The following is a 25671-nucleotide window of genomic DNA, read 5'->3' as shown; positions in this document are numbered from 1 at the left end:
ATAAGGCGTATGTAGTTTTGTATTCAATGTTACGTGAGACCATTTGTTCATGTAAACTCTAAATAATGAACAGTTTACGCTAAACACTTTGATCTGCTGGCAGATAACACGCTTATTTTACCACAAGTATTGAAAGTAAAAAAGCTAAGAAATTTGGGAATATAAAAAAGTAACGAATGTGAATCGGATCAATAGTTATCTTTGTTGATATAGAATACTTGCTTTGGAGTGTATACGACTACGTGTTATAGAGGGACTAACATTTTTTAAGGCCTGTTTGAGGCTACTTCTAGACTATGTTCGACAGAAAAACCTAAAGGTATTATTGTGCCATTGAATTGATTTATGGAGAAACACATGTCACGTGCTCCTTCAAAAAGTATTTTCAAATGCTTTTCTAAGAAATAGTATTTACGAGCACTTCTAACAGAAACACATACCCTACTTACATCAATACATATCCTACTTACAGCAAGACCTAAGATAGAAATAAAATTGGGCCTTAGCCCGCATGAAATATGGTATATCGGCCTCTCGAACAAAAGTCAAAAGCGTAGAAAGAATCAATGACTGAAAACGTTTTTAAAGAAAAATGTTTTTGAGTTTTAAAAGTGTTTTAAGTGTTTTCTATGAGAAGTATTAGTATATGCTTCTTTCATAAAGTACTTAGATATTTTTTTAAGATTTATTAGCATTTTTACAAAATACTGTTTTTAAAAACGTTTTCAGTCATTTTAAAGAAAAATGTTTTTAAAGAAAAATGCTTTTGAGTTTTAAAAGTATTTTAAGTGTTTTCTATGAGAAGTATCAGTATATGCTGTTTTCATAAAGTACTTAGATATTTTTTTAAGGGCAAAAGACTGTTTACTACCCTCATGTTCCGTGGTTTTCAACATTTAGTACATCAATTTTTTTTCGTCTCAGAGTCATACCTAAAGTGTAAATTTTGGGACAGTTTCATACATCCGTTAGTCAAACTGTTAAGTCTCCCGTTAAGTGATGACGTGGCGCATACGTGGACAATGACTGGGTGCCACGTGTCATTAAAAATATTAAAAAAATTAATTAAATAATTAAAATTTTAAATTTTAAAATTAAAAAAAAAAAAAACAAACAAACCAGCCATTTTCCCCCTCTCCCCCCGTGCCCCCAACCCAGAGGAAGAAGAAGGAGAAAAAAAAAATTGTCTGCCAACCCAGAAGAGGAAGAAGAAGGAGAAGAAGAAGAAGAAGAAGAAGAAGGAGAAGAAGAAGAAGAAAAAAAAAAAAAAACAGAATTTGCACCACCAGAAGAAGAAGAAGGAGGAGAAGAAAAAAAAAAAAAAAAAAAAAACCGTCTGCCAACCCAGAAGAAGAAGAAGAAAAGGAAGAAGAAGAAAGAGGAAGAAGGAGGAGGAAGAAGAAGAAGAAGGGGAAGAAGAAGGAGAAGAAGAAGAAGAAGAAGAAAAAAAAAAAAAAAAACCTGAATCGGCAAAGATGAATTCGTCCCCCCCCCCCACGACCCACTTGTTCCAACGCCTCCACAACTGCTTGGGCTTTGTTCCTGGGTTCTACAGGAGTCTAATGGTGGTGGTGGTTGACGAGATTTACTTAAAAAATGGCGGATCACAGTCACACCACCTTCGCCGCACCCCTCACTGTTTCTTCCATTTTCACCACCAAATCTCTCCAAATTTGGGATGTAATAGGTAGAGGGAAGGTCATGAAGTTGATTCTAGGTGATTAGGTAGTGCAATTTGCCGGAAAAATGGGTGAAAATTTGTCGGAAAACAAAGAATGATGCGGGTCGGGTCGCGGGTCAAGGAGAGACCTGGCCGTTCCCCTCCTTCTCCCCTCCCTCATTTCTCTCCTTTCCTCCTCCCTCATTCGCCACCTCATTTCTCTCTCCTCCTCCCCTTGGCCGAAACTCTCCCCTTTCTCTCCTGAAACTCTCTTCTTTCTCTCTTCCTTCTTCTTCCTCCTTCTTCTTTTTTCTGGGTTGCAAACGGCTTTTTTTTTTTTTTCTCCTTCTTCTTCCTCTGGGTTGGGGGCACGGGGGAGAGGGGGAAAATGGATTGTTAATTTTTTTTTAATTTTAATTATTTAATTAATTTTTTAAATATTTTTAATGACACGTGGCGTCCAGTCATTGTTCACATAGGCGCCACATCATCACTTAACGGGAGAACTAACAGTTTGACTAACGGATGTATGAGATTGTCCCAAAATTTACACTTTATGTATGACTCTGAGACGAAAAAAAATTAATGTACTAAATGTTGAAAACCATGAAACTTGAAAGTAGTAAACAATCTTTTGCCCCTTTTTTAAAATTTATTAGCATTTTTACAAAATTTTATTTTTAAAAATATTTCCATTAAAAACGTTTTCAGCCATTTTAAAAACATATCTAAGCAAATTATCACATTGGCCTCACTTGCTCTGGTGGATCTAATCAAACAAACGCATGAATTCGTCACCTTCTTCTTCAATCATCGTCACTCTCCCCGCGACTGCGACTGCGACTGCAACTGGTTCATCATCTTCTCTGTAACTTTTTAAATGTACCAGAAAATCAAACGAAAAACCAACTCCACCTGCAAAGCAATCCGATACCGATACCTCTCTCTCTCCCTCCCGTCCGTAATGCCCAGAACCTTAACCCTCGCCCGCTTCAAGGCCCTCCTGTTATTCCTCTCCATTTTCCTCAACCTCTACTTCCTCTTACTCCACGCTCCGCCGGCCGTTCTCTCCCGCTACACTTCTTCCCCCACCACGCGCCTCCACCTCGTCTTCGCCATAGCCTCCTCCTCCGGCTCCTGGTCCCGCCGCGAGCCCTACCTCCGCCTCTGGTGCTCCCCCGCCTCCACCCGCGCCTTTGCGTTTCTTGATCGCGCCCCAATCGACTCCTCCGGCGAGAAGTCCGTTGCTCCGGTCGTCGTCTCCGGTGATACCTCCCGCTTTCCGTACAGTTTCAAGGGAGGGCTCCGTTCCGCGATCCGCGTGGCGCGCATGGTCAAGGAGGTCGTTGATCGCGGCGAGCCGGATGTGAGGTGGTTCGTGTTCGGCGACGACGACACGGTGTTCTTCGTGGAGAATCTGGTGAGGACGCTGTCAAAGTACGATCACGATCGGTGGTTTTACGTCGGGAGCAACTCGGAGAGCTACCAGCAGAATGTCAAGTACTCGTTCGATATGGCGTTCGGCGGCGGAGGGTTCGCCATTAGCCATTCTCTGGCTACGGCTCTGGCGAGGGTGTTCGACTCGTGCTTGATGAGATACGGCCACTGGTACGGAAGCGATGCTCGGGTTTTCTCCTGTGTGGCGGAGCTCGGTGTTGGGTTGACCCATGAGCCTGGGTTTCATCAGGTAGTGAATTTAGTTAATTTTATCTGCAATATCAGAAAAAGTAATTATCTTGATAAGATTTTAAAGATTTAAGCATGCATTATCAGAAAAAGTAATTAACTTTATAAGATTTCGATGATGTAATGCCGAAATTGGTTTTGTTAGGAAGGAAAGGAAAGTAATTGCTTGATGGTGTTGGATGAACTGATTGTGTTTAATGAAAGCTTTGCTAAGGAATGGCTTCGGCTTTCTTCTATAACTTGCCTTTTAGGTGGGGAGGTCCGTTCGTAGGTGTTCCTTAAATTTATTGAGAGCTACGAAATGGGAGGACAAGGCATTTAGCTCATAGGGCTTTCCGAAGAAACAGAATGAATGAACATTAGAACATTATTTGTATGACTTGAAACAAGTTTATACTACATTTTCTGCTCCTCTGCTTCGTTATGTTTGTATTTGGAATACGATGCAATCGCATTGCTGGTCTGGTTTTCTAGTTTATAGTTTATTTTCATGTGTACAAACTAAGTTAACGATTTAGTTGTTGATAGATTGAATTGCTGATTGAGTTATGTTGGATTTCGTTAATGATAACAAGAGTTTTCAGATCATGAATAGTTTTGATCGGTGTCCTATGATCATCTGTTGAATCCCATTTGAGCTTGTTAGCAAAGAGTCTTATTGTGAACTTATTTCAAGTTATGTGCCGCATTTTCAGGCATTTATTACCTTCATATTTTTAACCAGGTTGATATGCGGGGGAATTTGTTTGGAATGCTATCTGCACACCCGCTGTCACCTTTGGTGTCCCTTCATCATGTAGATGCCACAGATCCAATCTTTCCTAACATGAACAACACCCAAGCTTTGGAACATCTTTTTGAGGCTGTGAATGTTGATCCTGCCAGGATATTGCAGCAAACTGTTTGCTATGACATGTCGCATTCGTTGACTGTTTCAGTTGCGTGGGGTTATGCTATTCAGGTGTATGATGGCAATGAAATCCTTCCAGATCTCCTTTCTGTGCAGAAAACTTTTATGCCATGGAGGAGGAGTGGTAGTATCGATGCAAGTCAGTACATGTTTAATATGAGAGATTATCCTAGAGATAAGTGTAAAAGACCAACTGTATTTTTCCTGGAAAGTGTCGTATCCAATAGCCATGGCATCTGGAGCAACTACTCCAGGCACAATGTGGAAAACTGCTCCAAAGCAAATGCAATAAAGAATCTGGAAAAAATCAGAGTGTTCTCACAGAAGCTAGAGTTTGATCCAGATGAGGTATTGCTTCACTAATATTGATGTAAACAATAAGTATTTTTTCATCTTCAGTTTTAGTCAACGCCATTAACTACTGTCCACTTGTTACAATCCAGATGAAGGCTCAACGCCGTCACTGCTGCGAAATTTTGCCGTCGTTTAATGACTCCATGACTATAAACATTAGACGGTGCAGAGACAATGAGTTAATCTCCATGAATTTCTAGAGTTTTCTGTTGGATAGTTGCTCTGAGTACACTTACGTAGATGCAGAATTCAGAGAACCACGCACACTTTTGGTGTACCGTCATCTTATCAGGGTAAACACTAATGTCTTGTCTTGTTCCTAAATTATGTTTGAGAAGTGCTTAAGGAAACCCTCCCTCTCTCCTCGCATTCCATTCATTGATGTGATTTATATCTCACAATTAGTTGACATAATGGAAAATCTGAGTTTTACTCGTGTTCTCTCTTCATTATTGGGCTATTAAGCTATCGGACATAGGTTGTTCACTTGGTTAAGAATGCTTGAGATTCCTAAATTTTATTTTTGTGAAATGGACCTACAAGTGGTCTGTTATATGTGATATTATGTGATGTGATCTGCACTTCATAAAGCTTAAGTTCCTTTTCTTCTTGACAGGAGGAGGAAGAAGAGAATATACTTGGAAGAGATGGCTATTTATCTTCTGATCAAGACTAAAATAATTATTCTGGAATGATGTCCTTGAAAACACTAAATCAAAAGAAAAAGATTTGCCGAAGGGGGAAGTCACTGTGAAAATCTGCTGCCAGTTAAGGTTTCGACATCTGTTAAGGCTCAATCTTGGTTAAACTTTTCAGTGGCTAATTATCTCTGGGAATTTGATGGACAGACAAAAAGGAAGTAGAACGCCATTCACACATCTGCTGGTGGAGACTACCCCAATAAATGTGGAAATCCAGAGGATTGAAATGTAACTAGTGAACTGATAGGTATGTAATGTTTTCATGTCGTAGGGTAACTTACGTTTTGAGACATCAAATGACGAGGAATAGTTTTGAGGATAAACATTAATTCGTTGGATAAGCATGCGAGGGAAATATTCTTCAAATGCTTGTTGCGTTTTCATGCCGCAGTTAGAGTATCTTGCTGATGAACTGTAGATGATAGATTGCAGAGTATAGGGTCTGGTTTTGTAATGTTGGAGCTGGGGTGAATGCCATACTTGGCACGCACACTTATTCCATGATCTGCTTCGTCCTTCCTCGTTCAATTATTCAGGATGATAGCCCTTCTTCCAAACCAGTGAAGTCTAATGCATGTGCATCCTTTGAATCTGCAAGCAACCTAGTTTGTGAGATTTTCAATTATTTATGAAGCTCCAGCATAGGATGGTGTCATGTTTCTGACTTCTCGGATCTGGTCGTCATAAAACAACTTAGAAATCAAATCTAACTGGTACGATGTACTACTCGGTTGCTTGCTTTACCATGTTTTTGTGATTAATTAGCTTAATGTTTTTCTAAACAAACATTTAATTATGAGCTAGTGGATTGTCACTCAAGTGATTAACAGTACATACTTGCACTTAAATTCCCGTCGATTTTTACCTTCCAAATATCGTTTGTATAAAAAACATTTAATTTGCATATAAACATATTTTACATGCATTGATCACTCGGGATAATCGTTGGCTACACCGAAAATGCTATTTTTACCACATATTTATACCATTATTTGTACTATTTTTTCCAATAGAGATGATACAAATGATAGTACAAATAGGTAGTAAGTGTAACATTACTCGAGCTGCACAAGAAACCTCAAATATGTGAGTATTTGTTTCATTGGATTTTTTTTTTTTTAAATTACACATAATCTTGGTTATTCATCCAAGAAAAAAATGAAATAAAGGGAGAACTTACAAGCATTCCGCAACACGTTTACACTTTATTTTTGCCAAGCCCGTTAAAGTTATTTTCTTTCTAAATCTTGGATCTGAAGTTGCTGCTTTCTTCACGTTTTGCATTTAACAAAGATGTACATAATTAAATCTTTTGTTTTGCCAAGTCCTAATACGTTTTAACACGTAACCCCTCTTCTTAATCTCTCACACTCCAGTCAATGCCATTGCTGTCAAGTAGCTGACCCTTGACTCTAGTCTAACCTAACGCATCAGCTCGATGCAGAAAAAGAGGCACATTGTTTTAGCCGACTTGGTTCAAATTAGGTCTGCGGTTTTTGTTTTCTTTGGGTTGGCAGGAAATGGAGGACTTTTGCGTGAATTCCACGCCTACCCCATGTTCTTTTGGAGATTTGGCTAACTAAATAGACTTTGGTGGAGAAGAATACAGGTCAAAGTTTGCATCTTTCTCTTGCCGTTGATAACGCTTCACAATCGACATCTTGGTTTTGTCCCACACTTGTATTCTCTAGATACATTTCTGTTTTCTTCCTTTGTTCTTCTTACTTTCCTTAAGATGCTGCTGTTTCCTCAGTCGCCTTCGAAAACCCAAAATCCGTCTCGGTTGATAAACCTCTTCATAATCTCGTCTTCCGTCTTCACGCTCTTTCTTCTCGTGTCGTTCTTCCTTGTGTTTACAAGCTCAAAGCTTGCACATATTAGTTCTTTGTCTCAAGATGAGTATTCCCCGCCCTCATCCTCTCTCGAGCACATTGTGTTCGGGATTGCTTCGAATCAGAAATCATGGTCTGCTAAGAGGAAGGAGTACGTCAGGCTCTGGTGGAAGAACCAATCCATGAGGGGATGTGTGTTTCTGGATAGCCTTCCGCCTGATCATCACCGTCACGCCAATGATACCTCTCTTCCTCCAGTGTGTATCTCGGGTGACACTGCCCGTTTTCGTTACACTTACAGAGGCGGTCTCAAGTCTGCTATTCGCGTTGCTCGTGTTGTTTCTGAGATCGTGGCGCTTAACCATACGAATGTGAGGTGGTATGTCTTCGGAGATGATGACACGGTTTTTTTCCCGGAGAATTTGGTGAAGACACTATCGAAGTATGATCATGGGCTGTGGTACTACATTGGGACATCCTCCGAAGTTTACGAGCAAAATAGGGTGTTCGGATTTGGAATGGCTTATGGTGGTGCAGGTTTCGCTATAAGTGCCCCGTTGGCAAAAGTACTGGCGAAGGTGTTTGATTCGTGTTTAGAACGATATCCGCATCTCTATGGAAGCGACTCTAGGATTTCCTCTTGCTTGGCAGAGCTCGGCGTTGGGTTAACACGCGAATCCGGTTTCCATCAGGTACCCTTTTCTTCGCTCATCAAATTATATGTGACATTAAATTTCAGTAGTTTAAATCGAAATTTCAGTGTGCTTGTTTGTTTGTTTATATGTCATAGAAATAATACTTTTGGTTTTGGGCTGGGAAAATTGAATCAGAATGACATTCACGGCGATATGTTTGGTCTGCTGGCTTCGCATCCAGTGACACCTTTGGTATCCCTGCATCACATCGATCACGTAAACCCCATCTTCCCCAACATGACGACTCTCAACGCTCTGCAGCATTTGTTTAAAGCTGCCAACGTTGATTCTCAAAGAATGTTACAGAAAACAGTCTGCTATGACAGATGGTTTTCGTGGACTATCATGGTGTCATGGGGTTACGCTGTTCAAGTATACGGAAACCATATTCTTCTGCCGGATGCCCTTCCCGTGCAAGAGACATTCAGCCAGTGGAAAAGGGGAAGTGTTTTAACAGGAGCTTATCTCTTTAACACAAGAGAACATCACAAGGATCCATGTCGAAGGCCTGTTGTTTTCTTTCTGGATGATGTGTCTTCTGGTGCGGGTAGAATCAAGAGCACCTACAAGAAGTCTTACGAAAATTGCTCCTACGACATGGCTTCTCCGAGGAGGTTGGAGGAGGTCAAAGTGTACTCACATAAGCTAGACTTTGATATGAAACAGGTATTGCTTACAATATTTCGGACATACATTGCTCGATCACTTGAGCATTGTTATACGTCTTGATGAAACTTATATAATACTAATTCCATGTTTTCGTGAATTAATCAGTTGCAGGCGCCACGAAGGCAATGTTGCGATGTATTACCTTCTTCGGGCAACAAGGTGATGGAAATCGAAATCAGAGAATGCAAAGAAGAAGAACTAATACACATGCATCCGTAGGGGTGTTTCGTATTTGCATATAGCCGGATTAATTATACAACAATATTATATCATCCAGATGGAATAGGTATGTCAAAAATAACGAATTATTGTAGATGTTAGGAAAATTAATACTACTTAATTGTCTAATCCAATGTAAATTAGGAATGCCATTGTATTCGACATTGAAATGTGTTGTCTCAAATTCGACTGCTTTTGTCATGCCCCGATCCCGACATACGTTTAGGATCGACACGTGACGTCACCAAATACCCGTATCTATCATACCCCTCCTCCGGGATATGGGCAAAGCACAATTCAATAATCGAATCGCATAATAATTTTTCGTATGATTTATGACTGCATCTAACCTCCTTGTTAGACTGCCTATGTACCTTAAACAGGGATCAAGCCATTCATAGTTCGTCATGCACTATAATTGACATATATCACAGTCCGTTTAAGCCGAAAGGCATATCATTTCTCAATCAATCAATAGAACTTGACAAGCATGAAATTACTAGACTCAGGGTTACATAACAAACCCACCTGAAAATCATGATTTCCCTTCCATCTTCTATATAAGTCATTATGTCGCAACATGATACCGCAATTCACAACATATATCATATCAAAGAACCAACGAAGCACAATACAATTTTCTAGCCACATTAATTAACTAATTTGACCAAAATAATAACAACTATAACCATATCTTCTAAATTCATAATTTATGAAATCATAATCGAATCATAGAAAATCCTGAAGGAGTCACCCAAACGTCCAACAGCTTTTCTAATTCAATTCACGAGATTCTCAAAACCATTGCTCACAAATATACTAAAACTAAGGCTAGAGTGACACAATTAAGCCAAGCCTACATATCTGAAGCTGATATCAAATCTAAGAAACCAACAAGTCAAGTGATGAGACTTTTGTTTGTACCATACTTGACTAATCCCGAAACTACTGAGTACCGATCAACGTTATACCATCAAGGACCCAGAAGAGTTTCCCTCCAACTAGGAGGCCAATCATAATGCGACACGTGTTGACATCAGAAGCCAATCACTGTGCGACACGTGTCAACATCAGAAGCCAATCACAACACAACACGTGTCAATGTCAGAACAAAGCTAGAAATTCTTCTATAAAAGGAGATCATTCTCCCACAATATTTCCTAATGTCATTTGTACTAAATCATTCACTTGTACTCACTAAAGGAGAGCTTGAACCTATGTACTTGTGTAAACCCTTCACAATTAATGAGAACTCCTCTACTCCGTGGACGTAGTCAATCTGGGTGAACCACGTACATCTTGTGTTTGCTTCTCTGTCTCTATCCATTCACATACTTATCCACATTAGTGACCGGAGCAATCTAGCGAATGTCACAAACTTAACATTTTCTGTTGTACCAAAGTCCTCACTAATTTTATGCATCAACAACTTTGGACCACTCAACGGAATCCAAACCAGGAAACGATTCTAGACTATCACTCGACGGAATCGCGGAGTAGAAGGGATTCCGGACCATCACTCAACGAAATCCAAACAAGGATACAATTCCGGACCATCACTCAACGGAATCGCGAAGTAGAAGGGATTTCGGATCATCACTCAATGGAATCGCGGAGTAAAAGGGATTCCGGACCATCACTCAACGGAATCACTTGCACTATCAACTTCTCATGACCACTAACTATCTTATCATACAAGCATAAAAGTTATACATAATACTTCTCATAAGATTCTGGGTTCACATCGTCCTAAAAACAATCATACACATCATACTGATCATACATATCTAACCACATTTCATAAACGTTTCCAAGCTACAGTTGAATCACAATTAATAAACATAGATCGATGCTAAAAATAAAATAACACTTCAATAGAAAGCACATTTAATTAACAAGTATAACTCAATATGATGCCACTAATACATATATCGAGACACATATCAACCGAGAACGACACGTCATCGTGATGAGCCAACTAAGTTCCATCAAGCCGCAACAACAAACTAGAGATAAACGATACTCTATAGTATAGCACGTTGACTAGAACGTCAACCGTCGATAAGGTAGGTCCATTAAGATCAACAATATAAGGTTATTCAAACCGGAAGATCCACACATCGGATTTTCGATCCGTAAGTTCTCAAAGGTCCAACAACTAATAACTAAGGTGCTCACAAAATTGTACGACGATCCAACGATCGGATTGTCGTCAATCATACAAACAAGTGGTGGTCCAATTTGATCACCACATCAAACAATTGAATTTCGGGAAACCGAGCTAGACATAGGTTCATAGGGTCACTAGAAGGTATTTGGTACTTAGACAACACTCGTGGACGGTCCCACGCACCGCTACACGCGGTGGTAGCCAAGGTGGAGGGTTTTGAAAACTTGAATTTTCAATATTAACTAAATGAGCTCAAATTTATGTGGTAGCTAGATCTCAACAAGGGAAACACTTTTCACAACTAGGCCGACGATAAATTCTAACCAGAAACCGTCCAAATTCGCCGGAGAAAATCGGATTTCTAGGGTTCTAAACACCCAACACTAAAATGAATACGAAAGCACAAACCAAGCATACCAACTTGAAGATTATGAAGAGTAGATGAAGTTTCATACCTCACTCAAAGGAAATGGTTGCCGAAGTCACCGGAAAAATGACAAAATCGCCGGAAACCCACGGAACTTTGTTGCCTCGAATTGGAAAAATGGATAAGAAAATGGGAAATCTAACACTGCAGAGATATAGGGCTCGTCAAAAGCTTTTCATGGACACCAAGATCATCCAAAACGGAGCTCAGATGAAGAAGGTACAAGCGGGTCAAGTTTGTGGGTTAATGGGTCCAATTCACCTCCAAAACGGGTTAGCACCTACCCCCCTTCCCATTTTTTTCAGAAACCTTCCCCTTTGTAATTTGATTCCTCCTTCTCCTTCTAACTAATTGGTCCTCTTATTTTTGCTTAAATCTAATTAGGCTTCTTTCTTGTGGAAGTTTAAATGATTTAAAATCTATAGTTTAGTAAAACAACTTCAAATGTTCGTAACTATACTGTTATAATTCGGACTCGCAAATGACTTTCACCTATATGTTCATGGTTTCAAGATCTATTCGAAATTATAAATTGTGACCTCGAAAGGTCTACGGATTTTAAATAATTAATTTCCAAACTTCAAATTTCGTAACTAGTTTAATTAAAATCTAAACTCAAACAATTTAAAATAAATTCTCGAGAAATAATATAAAATCTCAATAATACAAATACGTAGATTATAACAGTGAAATCCAAGAACGGGATTTCACAGCTTTCTTGGATGGAGGTTTCAAGGATCCACAAACCTAGGAAAGCCTAAATTCAAGCAAATTTGAGTTGAAATATATACAATGTTGAGTAAGGAGGACACATGAGATTGCTTAAAAAGCATTTCATATGTACCAATACATCAAGCTTTCGCATCAAATATCTTTGTTATATTTATTTACTTTGGGCATAGTTGGATTAAGAAATAATGCACCGTGTGAAAAGAAAAATGGTGGTTTGACTAAGCAAAAGATTCAATCTTTTTCTTTTGTTTATGTTATCTTGAAGTTTGGGACGTTCCTCTAATTAAATTTCATTCTCAATAAGGGAGTAACGTTCGAGTCTTCGATTATTAAGTACACCTGTCTCTCACTTCACGTGGTTGATTTGGAAGTTCCTCTATAGTGCGACATCAAGACACTTCTTACATTGAAAGTGTTGGAATTTATTAGGTTTATTTAGGAAATTTATTAGAGATTTGATTTGATTTTGTAGTAGGGTATTTTTGGCATTTATGCATTAGGGTTTCTTAGGTTTATTGCTCTATAAATAGAGCTTGTAATTTAGTTTGAGAATCAAGTTATTCGCAATGTAGTCTCTTAGGGTTTTGTAGCCGTTCCAGCATTCTCAGTTTGTTTAATAATATTCTTATTATTCTTGTTAGTCTTGTTCGTTGCGCACTCTGATATTCAACTTGGTATCAGAGCAGATTCGATTCTTCGGAATTTAATTTGTTCTAGATAGGTATCAATTTGTTCATCCGTTTGTCCGCTACGTATCAGTTTGTCATGAAGTTGGTTCGGAATTGGCACTGGCATGAAAATCTTGCATTGGCACTGGCATGGAAATCTTGCACTGGCACTAGCATGGAAATCTTGCACTGGCACTGGCATGGAAATCTTGCACTGGCACTAGCACTGGCATTGAAATCTTGCGCTGGCACTGGCATTGAAATCTTGCACTTGCACCGGTGAAATTTCATATTGAAATTGGCATCGGAAATTAGCATAATGAAGTCTTGCAACCGCATATGCTTGTTGGCAAACCCATGTCATGTACCGCCATGAGTTTGACGGGGGTGTTGGAATTTATTAGGTTTAATTAGGAAATTAATTAGAGATTTGATTTGATTTTGTAGTAGGGTATTTTTGGCATTTACGCATTAGGGTTTCTTACGTTTATTGCTCTATAAATAGAGCTTGTAATTTAGTTTGAGAATCAAGTTATTCACAATGTAATCTCTTAGGGTTTTGTAGTCATTCCGGCATTCTCAGTTTGTTTAATAATATTTTTATTATTCGTGTTAGTCTTATTCGTTACGCACTCTGATATTCAACTGAAAGGTCACCAGTGCATTGAACTGTATCGTAAATCGAATCGATGTTAGGTTTCTAGAATTGTAGCTTCCCATGAGCATATGAAGGTGATTAAACATAAAATTTTGAACATAATCGAGTAACAAGTCACAAACTTTTTCATCGAACAATGGGGGTGCATCAACGAATTTGGCGTCTTTGTCACGTAAAGAGCATTGTTCGTGTCACCGTCACTAGGTATATGTATGTGCATCTGCTCGGTATTTCACAAACAAACCTACCTTTGTACCAAATAATAGCACCTTGACTTGGAGGACATCGCTTCCGAAGATCTCGATCTACTTAAAGTACACATATACAACGTAAATTCCAAATCAACCTATTCAAGTTGGTTTCTCATGTCCCGCGTAAGAAGCTCCAAACGTATGAAGGGAAAAATAAAGATAAGAGACTCGAAATGGTTAGTATTTTCGACGAAAATATGTTGAATATAATTGAATTAATCCTAACGCGTGTTTGACGCGAAATGCACTAAACACAAACATGTTGACTTCGCTCGCGCATTGACGACACTCAGCAAGGCGTGTGAACAAAACTCAACAGGTCTCTCTCAGATTTCCCAATTTTCTATTTGCCTATATATGCCTGTTGGCCGGCCAGGAGTGAACATCGCATTTAAAAAAGAAGAAGGAAGCCATTGTTTTTTTCCAAGTCGTTGCTTAGAAACGAGTACGTACTTGTTTCACTTTTGTATTTCTCTCTTAACTTGGTTGCTGAGAGGATGGTCATGTACGTCGTGTTTACTTTGACTCTTTCATGGTATGCGACATTTGGATTTTATGTTTGGTGTTACTTTGATCTTCGTAGAAACAATGATATTAAAATTATGCAGACCTAATGAACTACACGTAGTCAGATTCCGAAAACTACATTATGCATATATAATCTTTCTTTCACCATTTTTAAATATAAGTACTTGCTTTATATTCAAACCATTTTATTGTTTTTTATTTCTCCATATATAAATTATGTTTTCGATGACGAAACGTCGCGGAACATGTGAATGCATGTACTAGTATGTTGTTCTACTTAGAATGTTGCAGGGGACAAGTTTATTCAGCATTGGGGTTTAATTTGCTGCAATTTTTTCTGCTCCTAATCCTTTTTATCATCTTTTAAAATGAAATTTCTTGCATTATACGTTTCTTATTTTCTCCTTATTTCATGCATTCTTCAAATTTACTATCCCGCTAAAGCGCAAACGATTTACTCTTTTTCGAACTGTAACACCGCTGCCAATTACTCTTCCGGGAGTGTCTACGAGCAAAACCTAAATCTTACCCTCACTTCCCTTGTTGCCAATGCATCTCAAACTGGATATTACATCACAAGCATTGGTCAGAACAACGATGTGGTTTATGGCCTTGTTCAATGCCGCGGCGCTCTCTCTAAAATCGATTGCCAAGCTTGTGCAAATATAGCAGCAACTGAGATCAGGCAATTCTGTTTTAGCAAGAAGGAGGCTTCGGTTGGCTATTTAAATTGCTCGTTGCAGTATTCGGACCGACGTTTCTTCTCTACCTTCGACAGTTTCCCGAGGTTGACCTTATACTACAATCAGACAGCAAATGACCCAGTTTTTTTCAGAAGTCAGGTAGACAACTTGGTTAACAACCTATCATCAAACGCTGCATCCAATCCTTCAAAATTTGCTATCGGGGTCACCAATTACACGGATTCCAAAGATTTATATGGCATGACTCAGTGCACCCAAGACCTAGCAGAAAACAGCTGCTTAACGTGCCTGCAGCAGATTGCCAGTTATGTACCGCCGGATGGATTTGTTGGGTATACACTAATTTCTGAGAGCTGTTTTCTCCGGTATGAGATATATTCATTTTTCCTGTCACCAATTCAACATCCACCACCTCTAGCGGCACCCTTTCCATTTCCTAATTCAACTCCATTTCCTAATTCAACTACTACTGGTGGCACTAATAAGACTACTGGTAAATTTTTAGGCTCTTTTGATGCATTCAAAAGCTTCCTGTCATGCACATGTAATATCTGCAAGATGGTTTTCCAACGGGAAATGATTTCTGCACATTCTTTTCTCCTTATGCACGTATACCCTGTTTATTTTTGTTCCTTGATTTTCCTTTGCTTTATTCGATTCCAATGCCAGAAATAAGCAAGGGTGTGCATCAGGAAAAAGTGGAAATCATTTCCCTTTATCCAATTCCTCAAAGTTAACTAGTATGTTAGTCTTGATAAGAATCAATTGCATCAAATCAATCATCATGTTATTAACTTTGTCAGCATACGAAACTTTTAGTTTTATGAATTGAGTACTCCTTTAGAGAATTAGATATGAATAGAGTAGTAATAATTTCATGTTTATGCAGGAAAGGAGAAGATTTCAAAAACCATAGTCATCATAGTTATCCCACTTCTTTTGGGATTGCTTGTGGTAGCCACAAGCTGCGCTTGTTTCTTGTTGTGGAAAAAGACCAGGAGAAGTGGAGTTGGTAAGTAGAACATACATGCTTCAATCGCAAACGTTAACTTATATTATAGTTTAGTTTTTATTTTTATACCTGCAATATTGGAGAAGGGCGAACCGAAACTAGGACTTCTCCAGCGTATACATTCACTTGAGCTACAAGCTTTCTGAAGACTAACTTATATGCCCCTGAAGACATTAACTTTGCATATTTTCATGCAGATTATCTTTCGGATGTTCGTGAAGATGGTAACAATAGTAGGGATGCACTTTTGATTGGATTAAATACACTTAAAGTTGCAACCAGCAATTTCTCAATAGCATATAAACTCGGAGAAGGCGGATTTGGTCCAGTTTACAAGGTACTTGCAGTTCAGTTGTAATCAATGCATTCTTTACAATTTTATGACATTTGTGTAAATGACTGTGTCCATATATACACCTCTAGGGAAAACTGCCCGATGGACAGGACATAGCAGTGAAAAGGCTGTCACGTAGTTCAGGCCAAGGTCTAGCAGAACTAAAAACGGAAGTAATTCTAGTTGCTAAGTTACTGCATCGGAATCTTGTAAGACTGTTAGGGTTCTGCTTAGAAGATGAAGAGAAGCTACTCGTCTACGAATACCTACCCAACGGGAGCTTGGACAAGATTTTATTTGGTATGAATTATCAGTTCCTTAGTTGTTTGCTTTTAATGGAGAATCAGTATGAATTACCAGTCCCTTAGTTGTTTGCTTTTAATGGAGATTCAGTATTTTTCTTTCTTGATCACAATAATGTTATGTTCTTATTAAACTTAAACTCTGAATATAGGTCAGGGGAGAACATTTAGTTTGGAATGGGAAAGAAGGTTCAAAATCATTGTCGGAATTGCTCGAGGGCTACTTTACCTGCATGAAGATTCTCAGCTTCGGATTATACATCGAGATTTGAAAGCCAGCAACATCCTGTTAGACGAAGACATGAACCCCAAAATATCTGATTTTGGTTTAGCCAAACTGTTCGGCGAGAGCCAAACTCATGGCAATACGAACCGGATTTCTGGTACTTTGTATGTCACAAACTTAATACCTAGTTAGATATTTACTGCTTATTGCTTGATACATGATCTCTAACACATACATTCACGATGTGCAGTGGATACATGGCACCAGAATATGCTAAAACTGGAAAATTTTCAACCAAATCTGATGCCTTTAGCTTTGGGGTTTTAGTTCTTGAAATTATAACAGGTCGGAAGAACTCTAGCTTCCGCACCTTCTCAAATCTACAAAGTTATGTAAGTACGTAAAAAATAATTGACATGATTAATGATTGAGTTTCACAACATGACAACATATATAACACGTTAACTTGACTGAACAAATTTCTTAAAGTTATATTGACTTGAAGTTAACACTTGAAATTGTCACATAGGCATGGCAACATTGGGCAAATGGAACATCATTGGAGTTATTGGATCCGAGTTTGGGAGACCAGTGGCCTAGATATGAAGTTTTGAAGTGCATCCACCTTGGGTTGTTATGCGTTCAAGAAGCTGCGGCTGAAAGACCTACTATGTCAGAGGTTGTTATGATGCTCAATAGCTACACTATTACCTCCGCCGTGCCTTCGCAGCCAGCATTTTATGTCGGACAGGAAAGCTCCGCCAACTCACAGAACTTAACTGCATCTGAGCTCGATATGTTAGCAGAAGCAGCTCAATCAGTAAATGATGTTACAGTCTCTGAACTCTATCCTCGCTAGGTTAGCTAGCAATTGTGCAATGTCCTAATAATTGGATAGATATTAGATATCTCTTCTAGCTAGCTACCTAGCCACAAAGTAGATTAAACACTCAAATTATTAGTCTATGGGAATATTTTTGCTCACCACACTCAAGTAATGGTGATGTTCACCACCTTATTTATCATTGTTTGATGAGTTTAAACTTTGAAATTTGTGTCTATTCACCACTTGATGATGGTAAGCAAAAACGGACTCTTAGTTTGCTGTTTCTCATTTTTTGTTATACAAAAATGTAGGTCCTCAAAGAAACTTAGAAAATTATTATACATACTTTGATTTGATTTTTATTGATCAGTAGATGATGTCAACTTGCTCAAATTGTCAAACCACTCATACCAACTTATCTTCGATGAACTCCTTGGAAGCTCTAGCAAGATTTTACTTTCGCTAATGTAGAACTCTTTTTACCTTCACATTCTCGAAAAAAAAAACAACCACTAAAGAACAATTTTCTTGCTTGACATCGACTTTGCAGGCCAAGGGAAAGGCAATTGTTCACACCAAATTATTAGCATTCATCACAGAATGTTTTCTTTTGTGGTGATCTACTGAGATTTTTACAGTTCTCTCCTGTCCCCATTGTTGAAATCTTGTTTACCAAACCAAAATTTGGTGTACCTTTATCTTTTTTGGTAAACCAAACCATAATTTGGTGAAGCTATAATTTAATGTTCTTCCTTATCATGCAGATTCCATCAGCTGCTGAAAGTTTGTAGTGGAATATGTGAGCATTTTTTGTTTTCAGTAGTAACTTATAGATTCTATTTTCAAAGCAATTTTTCAATATATTTGAAAAACGATCACATGGCGTTATATTCTACATAAATTATAACAAACGAATATATTTTGTTAATATACCTTAAAATAAGACTTATTCTTATTTCAACATGTAAAAATTTGGTGCCATCTTTTCGTAATATTGCATGGGGTCTCATTGAAGCTGCATCTTCGGAATTCTTATGAATCTATGTTTTTTTTTTTCATGAAACAGAATATATGAGTGCTTGTTGGTTTGGTTAGTTGTGCAAACATGTGGAAATAAAACGTGTCAGTGTTTGATTGGACCACTTCATGGTAATTTTCTAATATACTTGAAACATGATCACTTTATGTTATATTCTACATAAATTATAACAAGCGAATGCATTTGATACAATATTAACTTTGTCGTTCATTTTTTATTATAACACGTGAAAATTTGGTACAATCTTTTTGTAATATTGCATGGGGTCATTATTTCATTGGACCACTTCACGGTAGCTTCATACTTTTTCTTATTTAACATTCTGCTGGGTTGGAATATTAGATTAGGTGAACGATATATATACCAAACGAATGTGAGGTAGTATGTCTTCGGAGATGATGACACGGTTTTTTCCCCTGGGAATTTTGGTGAAGATACTTTCAAAGTATGATCATGGTCTGTGATACTACTTTGGGTCAAACTCCAAAGTTTACCAGCAAAATAGGGTATTCAGATTTGGAATGGCTTATGGTGGTGCAGGTTTCGCTATAAGTCCCCGTTGGCAAAAGTACCGGCGAAGGTGTTTGATTCGTGTTTAGAACGATATCCGCATCTCTATGGAAGCGACTCTAGGATTTCCTCTTGCTTGGCAGAGCTCGGCGTTGGATTAACACGCAAACCCGATTTCCATCAGGTACTATTTGTTGAGAATAAATATCACATTAATATAATGAGAGATCTTGCAAGGGCTTTTAAGTAAACTGGACTAATCTTCATATTGTCAATTGGTTTTATGGTGGAACCTCAACTTTCTTTCGGTATCAGAGCAGATTGGCCCATGTGTGAAGTCGTTGCCACATGTGCTCCACGTTATCCAATTTGTTGTGTGTCCACATATTAGGCTTGAAAATTCACTACATATGAGGGGGTGTGTGAGAATTTGAAGATAAAAGAGTCACATGAAAGGGGAAACCTTGCAAGCTCTTATAAGAGGTTGGACTACTTCTCATACATCTAATTTGTTTTATTGTGGAACCTCAACTTTCTTTACCATTTTCTTAGCTCATCAAATCAAATGCGACATTCACATTTTAGTAGTTTTAATTTGAAATATCCGTGGGCTTTTTGTTTGTTTCTATATCATAGAAATAATGTTTTGGTTTTGGGTTGGAAAATTGAAACAGAATGACATTCACGGCGATACGTTTGGTCTGGTGGCTTCGCATCTAGTGACACCTTTGGTATCCCTGCATCACAAAACAGGAGTTTATACTTTTAACAAAAGAGAACATCACAAGGATCCGTGTCGAATGCCGGTTGTTTTCTTTCTGGATAATGTGTCTTCTGGTGCGGATAGAATCAAGTGCATCTACGAGAAATATTACGAAAATTGCTTCTATGACATTGTGGAGCCTAAAATAATCCTAAAAATTCCAGAGGTGATATGTGGACTTTTATTCAAGAAAGACAAGATTGTCCTCAATAAATGGGCAGACTTCTCAGATGCTCCTACTCACACCCTTGGAGGTTTTAGCAGCTAAATATGACTGTCCACATCTCACCTGTCTTTGGCAATGAATTAAAGATAATGATTAATTACCCAAATCTTATCTTTAATACATTCCCAATTAAAGATTAACTCCAATCAAGTAAGTAATCCTAATTTAAATAAATTAAGGATTATCACATCATTATCTCAATATATTATTTCCTATTTAATATCTTGGGAATATTTAGAAAATATCTCTCCATTAAACATTATGATTGACCCTAAAAAAGCCCTAAACACTTTACTCTCTCGGAAAAACTAACTTAGGCATCGGAGATCCATTGACCTAACCCCCCCCCCACCTCGTGGGCGTGTGAGGCTTAGGTCTCTGATAAAAGTTGTTGATTGTTTTGCAGGTGCATTTTTGTCAAGACTAAAGACAGCGGAAATTTGCATTGACAAATTAGTGCTTTCATTGAGAGCTGATTCAAAATACTCGAAGAAGCCTCTCGCATTTGTTTTTTGAATTTTCTATTACGTTGAATTTCTCACACGTCGTATCAATTAATTTTTTTTAGAAAAATTTCTTGATCAATCCCTGGAGAAAGGATACAATGGTAGGAAGTTCAGCTCAACGGGCCCAAGCTCAAGTGGGTCAAAGAAGTGAAGCTCAACCTCACTGTAAAGAACTTGCATCCCGTCATTAAAGATGAGACAGACAACCTGGTTGGCGAAGCTGAGAAAACCACTACTATGATCTTCATCCAAAGACATATTCATGACGCCCTGCAAACCGAGTACCTTGCTGAGGAGGATCCACAAGCACCATGGGTCGCTTTGGCTAATCATTTTGATCACCAAAAGGACATTTTCTTGCTTGAAACAAGACATGATTGGCAGCATTTATGCTTCCAAGACTTTAAGTTTGTGAATGAATATAATTCTGAAGTTTGTATTCGACCTTCTCTGCCATTAATATTGTCATGCAACAGCAATATAGAGCTCAGAAGTTTATCAAGTTTTCTGATTTGATTTCTATTTTACTTCTGGCTGAAAAGCAGAATCAATTGTTAATGAAAAATCATCAAGTTCGACCTACTGGGGCGACTGTCGTGCCTGAAGCACACTATAGCACGAACCAACACCCAAAACGTCATCATAGGCATGGCAGAGGTGGCCAAAAGCCACCCCATCAAGGTCAACATAGCCAAGGCCCACCTAAGGAAGGAAACAGAGCCCAGAAGCGCCCTAACCTTGTTCCCAAGGCCCCAAACTTCAGGAATAAGGGCAAAGCATTTGAAACCATGGATGTAGACATGTGCTATCTCTGTGGTTCAAAGAACCATTGGTCCCATGTTTGCCAAGCTCCCCAGAAGGTTGTAACTAAATATCATTCTCGTCATAAGAAGTTTGAATCAAATTTTATGCAAGTGGACGAACTGGATAGTACCAAGATGGAGATTTCTAACTTTCAAGAAATCGTTACCCCTATGGAATATTAGAATCATATACATAAACTATTTTTCTCGTTGAATTTTAGACATTAGGGCCGAATTTCACATAGTGGCCGAACCCTTCCTTTGTGTTTTTGGTTAAATTTTGAACAATTTTCCTTTATGATTGGATTATTTGTTGGTGATTTATTTTTGGATATTAAGTTTTAATTTGTTACCATCCTTGAATACTTAAATTATTTTGAATGGATATTTGTTTTTAAGAACTTTTATGCATGTAACCGATTCAAATTAATTTTTCATTCTAGGTATGACTAGTGGAGAAGTTAGTTGTCTGGTAGATAGTGCAACCACGCACACCATTTTGCATGACCGCAGCTATTTCACTAACTTTATACCTAAAAATGCACCTCTGACAACCCTCTCAGGCCCATCTAACCTGATCGAAGGATATAGTAAGACACATATAATGTTGTCCAATGGTACAATTTTGACCATTGATAAAGCATTTTATTCTCCACGTTCTGAAAGAATGTTGTTGAGTTTTAAGGACATTAGAGATAATAATTACCACACTGAAACCTATGTAGAAAATTAAGTTGAATTTATGTGCATAACTTCCTATAAATATGGCCAGAAACGTATTCTAGAGAAGATGAAATGTATCCTGAGTGGTCTGTATACTACGACCATACGCCCTTTAGAGAGCCATTATGTGGTCGACCCTACCTCTGGGACCGCGCATGAAATTACACTTTGGCATGATCGTTTGGGACATCCTGGATGAACTACGATGCTTCGTATCCTCAAATCATCACACAGGAATCCACTAATCCATTAAGCCTTCTTATAACAAAATTTGTTCGAATCATTCCATTTTCTACAAAGGATTCAAGGGGATATTTGTAGACTGATTCACCCTCTATGTGGACCATTTAGGTATTTTGGTTTTGGTTGACGCTTCCACATGTTGGTCACACGTGTGCTTGTTATCCACAAGGGACACTGCATTCTCCAAAATATTGGCTCAGGTTATCAAGCTAAGGACTCACCACCCTGATTACCCGATCAAATCTATTCGATTGGATAATGATGAAGAATTCACATCTAAAACTTTTGATGATTATTGCATATCAGTTATGGTTGAAGTTAAACATCCAGTACCCCATGTTCACACCCATAATAGCTTGGCGGAGGCATTCATTAATCACTTACAAATGATTGTTCGATCGTTAGTCATACATACCAAGCTCCTGATCGCTGCTTAGGGTTATGCAATATTGCACGCAGCCATGTTGGTCCGCCTGAGGCCTGTTGCAACCCAACCATGTAACGCCCTTCAGTTGGTTACCGGATACGAACCTGACATATCACATCTGCGTGTTTTTGGTTATGCAATCTATGTACCGATTTTTTCGCCCTTACATACAAAAATAGGGCCACGCCGAATGATGGGAATCTATGTCGGATATGATTCTCATTCGATTATTCGTTACCTAGAACCTTTGACAAGCGATCTATTTACCGCTCGTTTTGCGGATTGGCACTTCTATGAGACAGTTTTCATGTTGTTAAGGAAAGATAAGAACACCAATGTTCCTAAAAAACGATGCGAATTATCATGGACGACTCCCATTTTGTCTCATTTAGATCCCTACACTGCTAGTATGAAATTGAAGTGCAGCGTATATTAGATCTCCAAACCATAGCTCAGAGCATGCCAGATGCTTTCACCGGTATAACGCGAGTGACAAGATCACATATTCCAGCTACAAATGTGCCTGCAAAGATGGATGTACCAAATATAGGATGGACTTCCCTCTTTGAGGCCCGGGATGCTACTTTGACCAATCCACATACATTAGTGGCTAGCCAATCATCTGCTCATACACAAAAGTGTGACAAACTTCTTGGTTTAAATGATTCACACCCCCGAAAAAAGAAACCCATGGCACAAGCTCCTGCTGAGCTTACCGTGCATCCGACTGTCACTTACTCATTTTATCCAACTTATGAGAAAAATCTAGATTACGGAAGAGTCCTTAAAAAGACGAATCCACCTACCGAGAATTGTGAGATTTTGGTCTATTATGCTAGCTTAGATGATGTATCAACGATGCATTAGCATATGTAGTAGCTGCTGAGATCATGTTGAGCAATGACATTGAACCCTGTTTCATTGATGAATGTCGACGTATAACTGATTGGTTAAATTGGAAACAAGCAATCCAAGTCGAATTCAATTCGCTTGCGAAATAAGGTGTTTGGACTTGTAGCTCATACTCCTCCACATGTGAAACCCGTTGGCTACAAGTGGGTTTTCGTTCGGAAGCGTAATGAGAATAATGAAATTGTGCAGTATAAAACTCGTCTTGTTGAGCAAGGCTTCTCACAATGCCAGGGGATTGACTATGACAAAACTTATTCACCTGTTATGGATGTGATTACTTTTTGTTACCTTATCAGTTTGGTAATTTCTGAAAAACTGAGTATGCAACTGATGGACGTAGTAACTGCGTATCTCTATAGAGATCTTGATATGGAAATTTACATGAAAGTTCGCGAAGGACTTCCGTTGACTGGATCAAATATTTCCAAACCCCGGAACACGCTCTCTTTCGGCAATGGTGTTCACTATATGGTTTGATGCAATATGGAAGAATGTGATATAACCGTCTAGGTGAGTATTTGACTAGTCAGGGATATGTGAACAACGATCTATGCCCTTGTGTGTTCATTAAGAAGTCATATTTTGGTTTTGCGATTGTTGCAGTATATGTCAATGACATGAATTTCATCGAAACTCCTGAAGAGCTCGCGAGAACTACCGCGCACTTGAAGTCAGAATTTGAGATGAAAGATCTAGGAAAAACTTTTATTTTCTCGGTCTCGAGATAGAGCATTGTTCATATGGGATCTTAGTACATCAATCGAACTATACCCAGAAGGTGTTGCGCCGCTTTAACAAGGATAAAGCGAAATCTTTGAGTACTCCTATAATCGTTTGATCGCTAGATGCAAAATGAGATCCCTTCCTTCTAAATGAGGATGATGGATAGATTTTGGAGTCTGAAGTTCCTTATCTATGTGTGATAGGTATTTTATTGTACTTAGCTTAATGCACTAGACCTGACATCTTCTTTGCTGTTAATCTTTTGGCAAGATACAGTAATGCACCAACACGCAGACACTAGACTGGCGTTAAAGACATTTTCCACTACCTTAAGGGTACTACGGATTTGGGCTTATTCTATCCCTATATATCCTCGAGTGATGCCGCACCCTCTTTTCTTGAGTCCATTCTCGCCTTGTTGGTTATACTAACGCATGATACTTATTTGATCCGCATAAGGCGCGTTCTCAAACGGGTTATTCTTTATCATTAGAGGCACCGCAATCTATTAGAGGTCAACTAAACAGATCTTAGTTACCACTTCGTCTAACCATGCTGAAATTCTTGCCCTACATGAAGCAACTTGGGAATATTTTTTGTTGAGAGTAGTTGTAGGCCATATTTGAAACTCTTATGATCTTTACCCCATCGTTGATGTCCCTACAATGATCTATGAAGATAACGCAGCATGCATCAAACAACTCAAGAAAGGTTACATCAAAGGAGACAACACCAAACACATTATGTCGAAGTTCTTCTTCTCACATCAACAACAAAAACATCGGAAGATTGAAGTCACGCAAATCCGTTTACAAGACAATATGGCCGACCTCTTCATCACTGCAGAAGATGATATTTCAAAAGCTTGTTCATAGAATTGGTATGCTTAAACTTCCTAAAACGAAGCCTTTAAGTACTCCTATAGTCGTTCGATCACTATATGCAAAATGAGATCCATTCCTTCCGAATGAGGATGATGAAGAGATTTTGGAGGCTGAAGTTCCTTATCTAAGTGTGATAGGCGTTTTATTGTACTTGGCTCAATGCACTAGACCCAACATCTTTTTCGATGTTAATCTTTTGGCAAGATACAATAATGCATCAACACGCATACACTGGACTGGTGTTAAAGACATTTTTCGCTACCTTAAGGGTACTACGAATTTGGGCTTATTATATCCCTATGGATCCTTGAGTGATGCCGCACCCCCTCTTCTCGAGTCGATTCTCAC

At 38.6% G+C, this 25671-nt stretch overlaps 3 protein-coding genes across 6 annotated transcripts; all 3 read left to right on the top strand.

Moving 5' to 3' along the window:
• The first annotated feature begins 2405 nt into the window (after positions 1 to 2405).
• LOC126582753 (uncharacterized) lies at positions 2406 to 5306 on the top strand. Its single transcript, XM_050246938.1, has 4 exons — positions 2406 to 3347; positions 4071 to 4604; positions 4700 to 4903; positions 5227 to 5306. The coding sequence occupies exons 1-3, from the start codon at positions 2541 to 2543 to the stop codon at positions 4808 to 4810; spliced, it is 1452 nt and encodes a 483-aa protein (XP_050102895.1). The 5' UTR covers positions 2406 to 2540; the 3' UTR covers positions 4811 to 4903; positions 5227 to 5306.
• A 1301-nt stretch (positions 5307 to 6607) lies between these two features.
• On the top strand, positions 6608 to 8786 carry LOC126582755 (uncharacterized). Its single transcript, XM_050246939.1, has 3 exons — positions 6608 to 7835; positions 7974 to 8504; positions 8613 to 8786. The coding sequence occupies exons 1-3, from the start codon at positions 7047 to 7049 to the stop codon at positions 8724 to 8726; spliced, it is 1434 nt and encodes a 477-aa protein (XP_050102896.1). The 5' UTR covers positions 6608 to 7046; the 3' UTR covers positions 8727 to 8786.
• Positions 8787 to 14022: 5236 nt separating this feature from the next.
• Positions 14023 to 21128, top strand: LOC126582752 (cysteine-rich receptor-like protein kinase 10). 4 transcript variants are annotated; one of them, XM_050246934.1, is made up of 11 exons: positions 14023 to 15357; positions 15754 to 15876; positions 16074 to 16213; positions 16300 to 16510; positions 16665 to 16902; positions 16989 to 17130; positions 17268 to 18363; positions 19144 to 19297; positions 19429 to 19596; positions 19788 to 20252; positions 20509 to 21128. In XM_050246934.1, the coding sequence occupies exons 1-7, from the start codon at positions 14529 to 14531 to the stop codon at positions 17595 to 17597; spliced, it is 2013 nt and encodes a 670-aa protein (XP_050102891.1). In that variant the 5' UTR covers positions 14023 to 14528; the 3' UTR covers positions 17598 to 18363; positions 19144 to 19297; positions 19429 to 19596; positions 19788 to 20252; positions 20509 to 21128. The 4 variants fall into 4 exon arrangements, with proteins under 4 accessions (XP_050102891.1, XP_050102892.1, XP_050102893.1 ...); XM_050246935.1 differs by lacking the exons at positions 19144 to 19297; positions 19429 to 19596; positions 19788 to 20252; positions 20509 to 21128 and having other exon boundaries at positions 16989 to 17134; positions 17268 to 17480; XM_050246936.1 differs by lacking the exons at positions 19144 to 19297; positions 19429 to 19596; positions 19788 to 20252; positions 20509 to 21128 and having other exon boundaries at positions 16665 to 16895; positions 17268 to 17415.
• The last annotated feature ends 4543 nt before the right edge of the window (positions 21129 to 25671 follow it).

The sequence above is a fragment of the Malus sylvestris genome, chromosome 9, assembly GCF_916048215.2.
Source record: "Malus sylvestris chromosome 9, drMalSylv7.2, whole genome shotgun sequence".
In the NCBI taxonomy this organism is placed as follows: domain Eukaryota; kingdom Viridiplantae; phylum Streptophyta; class Magnoliopsida; order Rosales; family Rosaceae; genus Malus; species Malus sylvestris.
This window is presented reverse-complemented; position numbering and strand designations above follow the sequence as displayed.

Excerpts from the sequence above, each read along its gene's own strand:
- LOC126582752 (XM_050246934.1), top strand. The coding sequence starts at position 14,529 with ATGAAATTTCTTGCATTATACGTTTCTTATTTTCTCCTTATTTCATGC. Across the intron at positions 15,358-15,753 it reads TGGCACTAATAAGACTACTG|GAAAGGAGAAGATTTCAAAA; the intron begins GTAAATTTTTAG and ends ATGTTTATGCAG. Across the intron at positions 16,903-16,988 it reads AACCGGATTTCTGGTACTTT|TGGATACATGGCACCAGAAT; the intron begins GTATGTCACAAA and ends CACGATGTGCAG.
- LOC126582755 (XM_050246939.1), top strand. The coding sequence starts at position 7,047 with ATGCTGCTGTTTCCTCAGTCGCCTTCGAAAACCCAAAATCCGTCTCGG. Across the intron at positions 7,836-7,973 it reads GCGAATCCGGTTTCCATCAG|AATGACATTCACGGCGATAT; the intron begins GTACCCTTTTCT and ends AAATTGAATCAG. Across the intron at positions 8,505-8,612 it reads TAGACTTTGATATGAAACAG|TTGCAGGCGCCACGAAGGCA; the intron begins GTATTGCTTACA and ends TGAATTAATCAG.
- LOC126582753 (XM_050246938.1), top strand. The coding sequence starts at position 2,541 with ATGTACCAGAAAATCAAACGAAAAACCAACTCCACCTGCAAAGCAATC. Across the intron at positions 3,348-4,070 it reads ATGAGCCTGGGTTTCATCAG|GTTGATATGCGGGGGAATTT; the intron begins GTAGTGAATTTA and ends ATTTTTAACCAG. Across the intron at positions 4,605-4,699 it reads TAGAGTTTGATCCAGATGAG|ATGAAGGCTCAACGCCGTCA; the intron begins GTATTGCTTCAC and ends GTTACAATCCAG.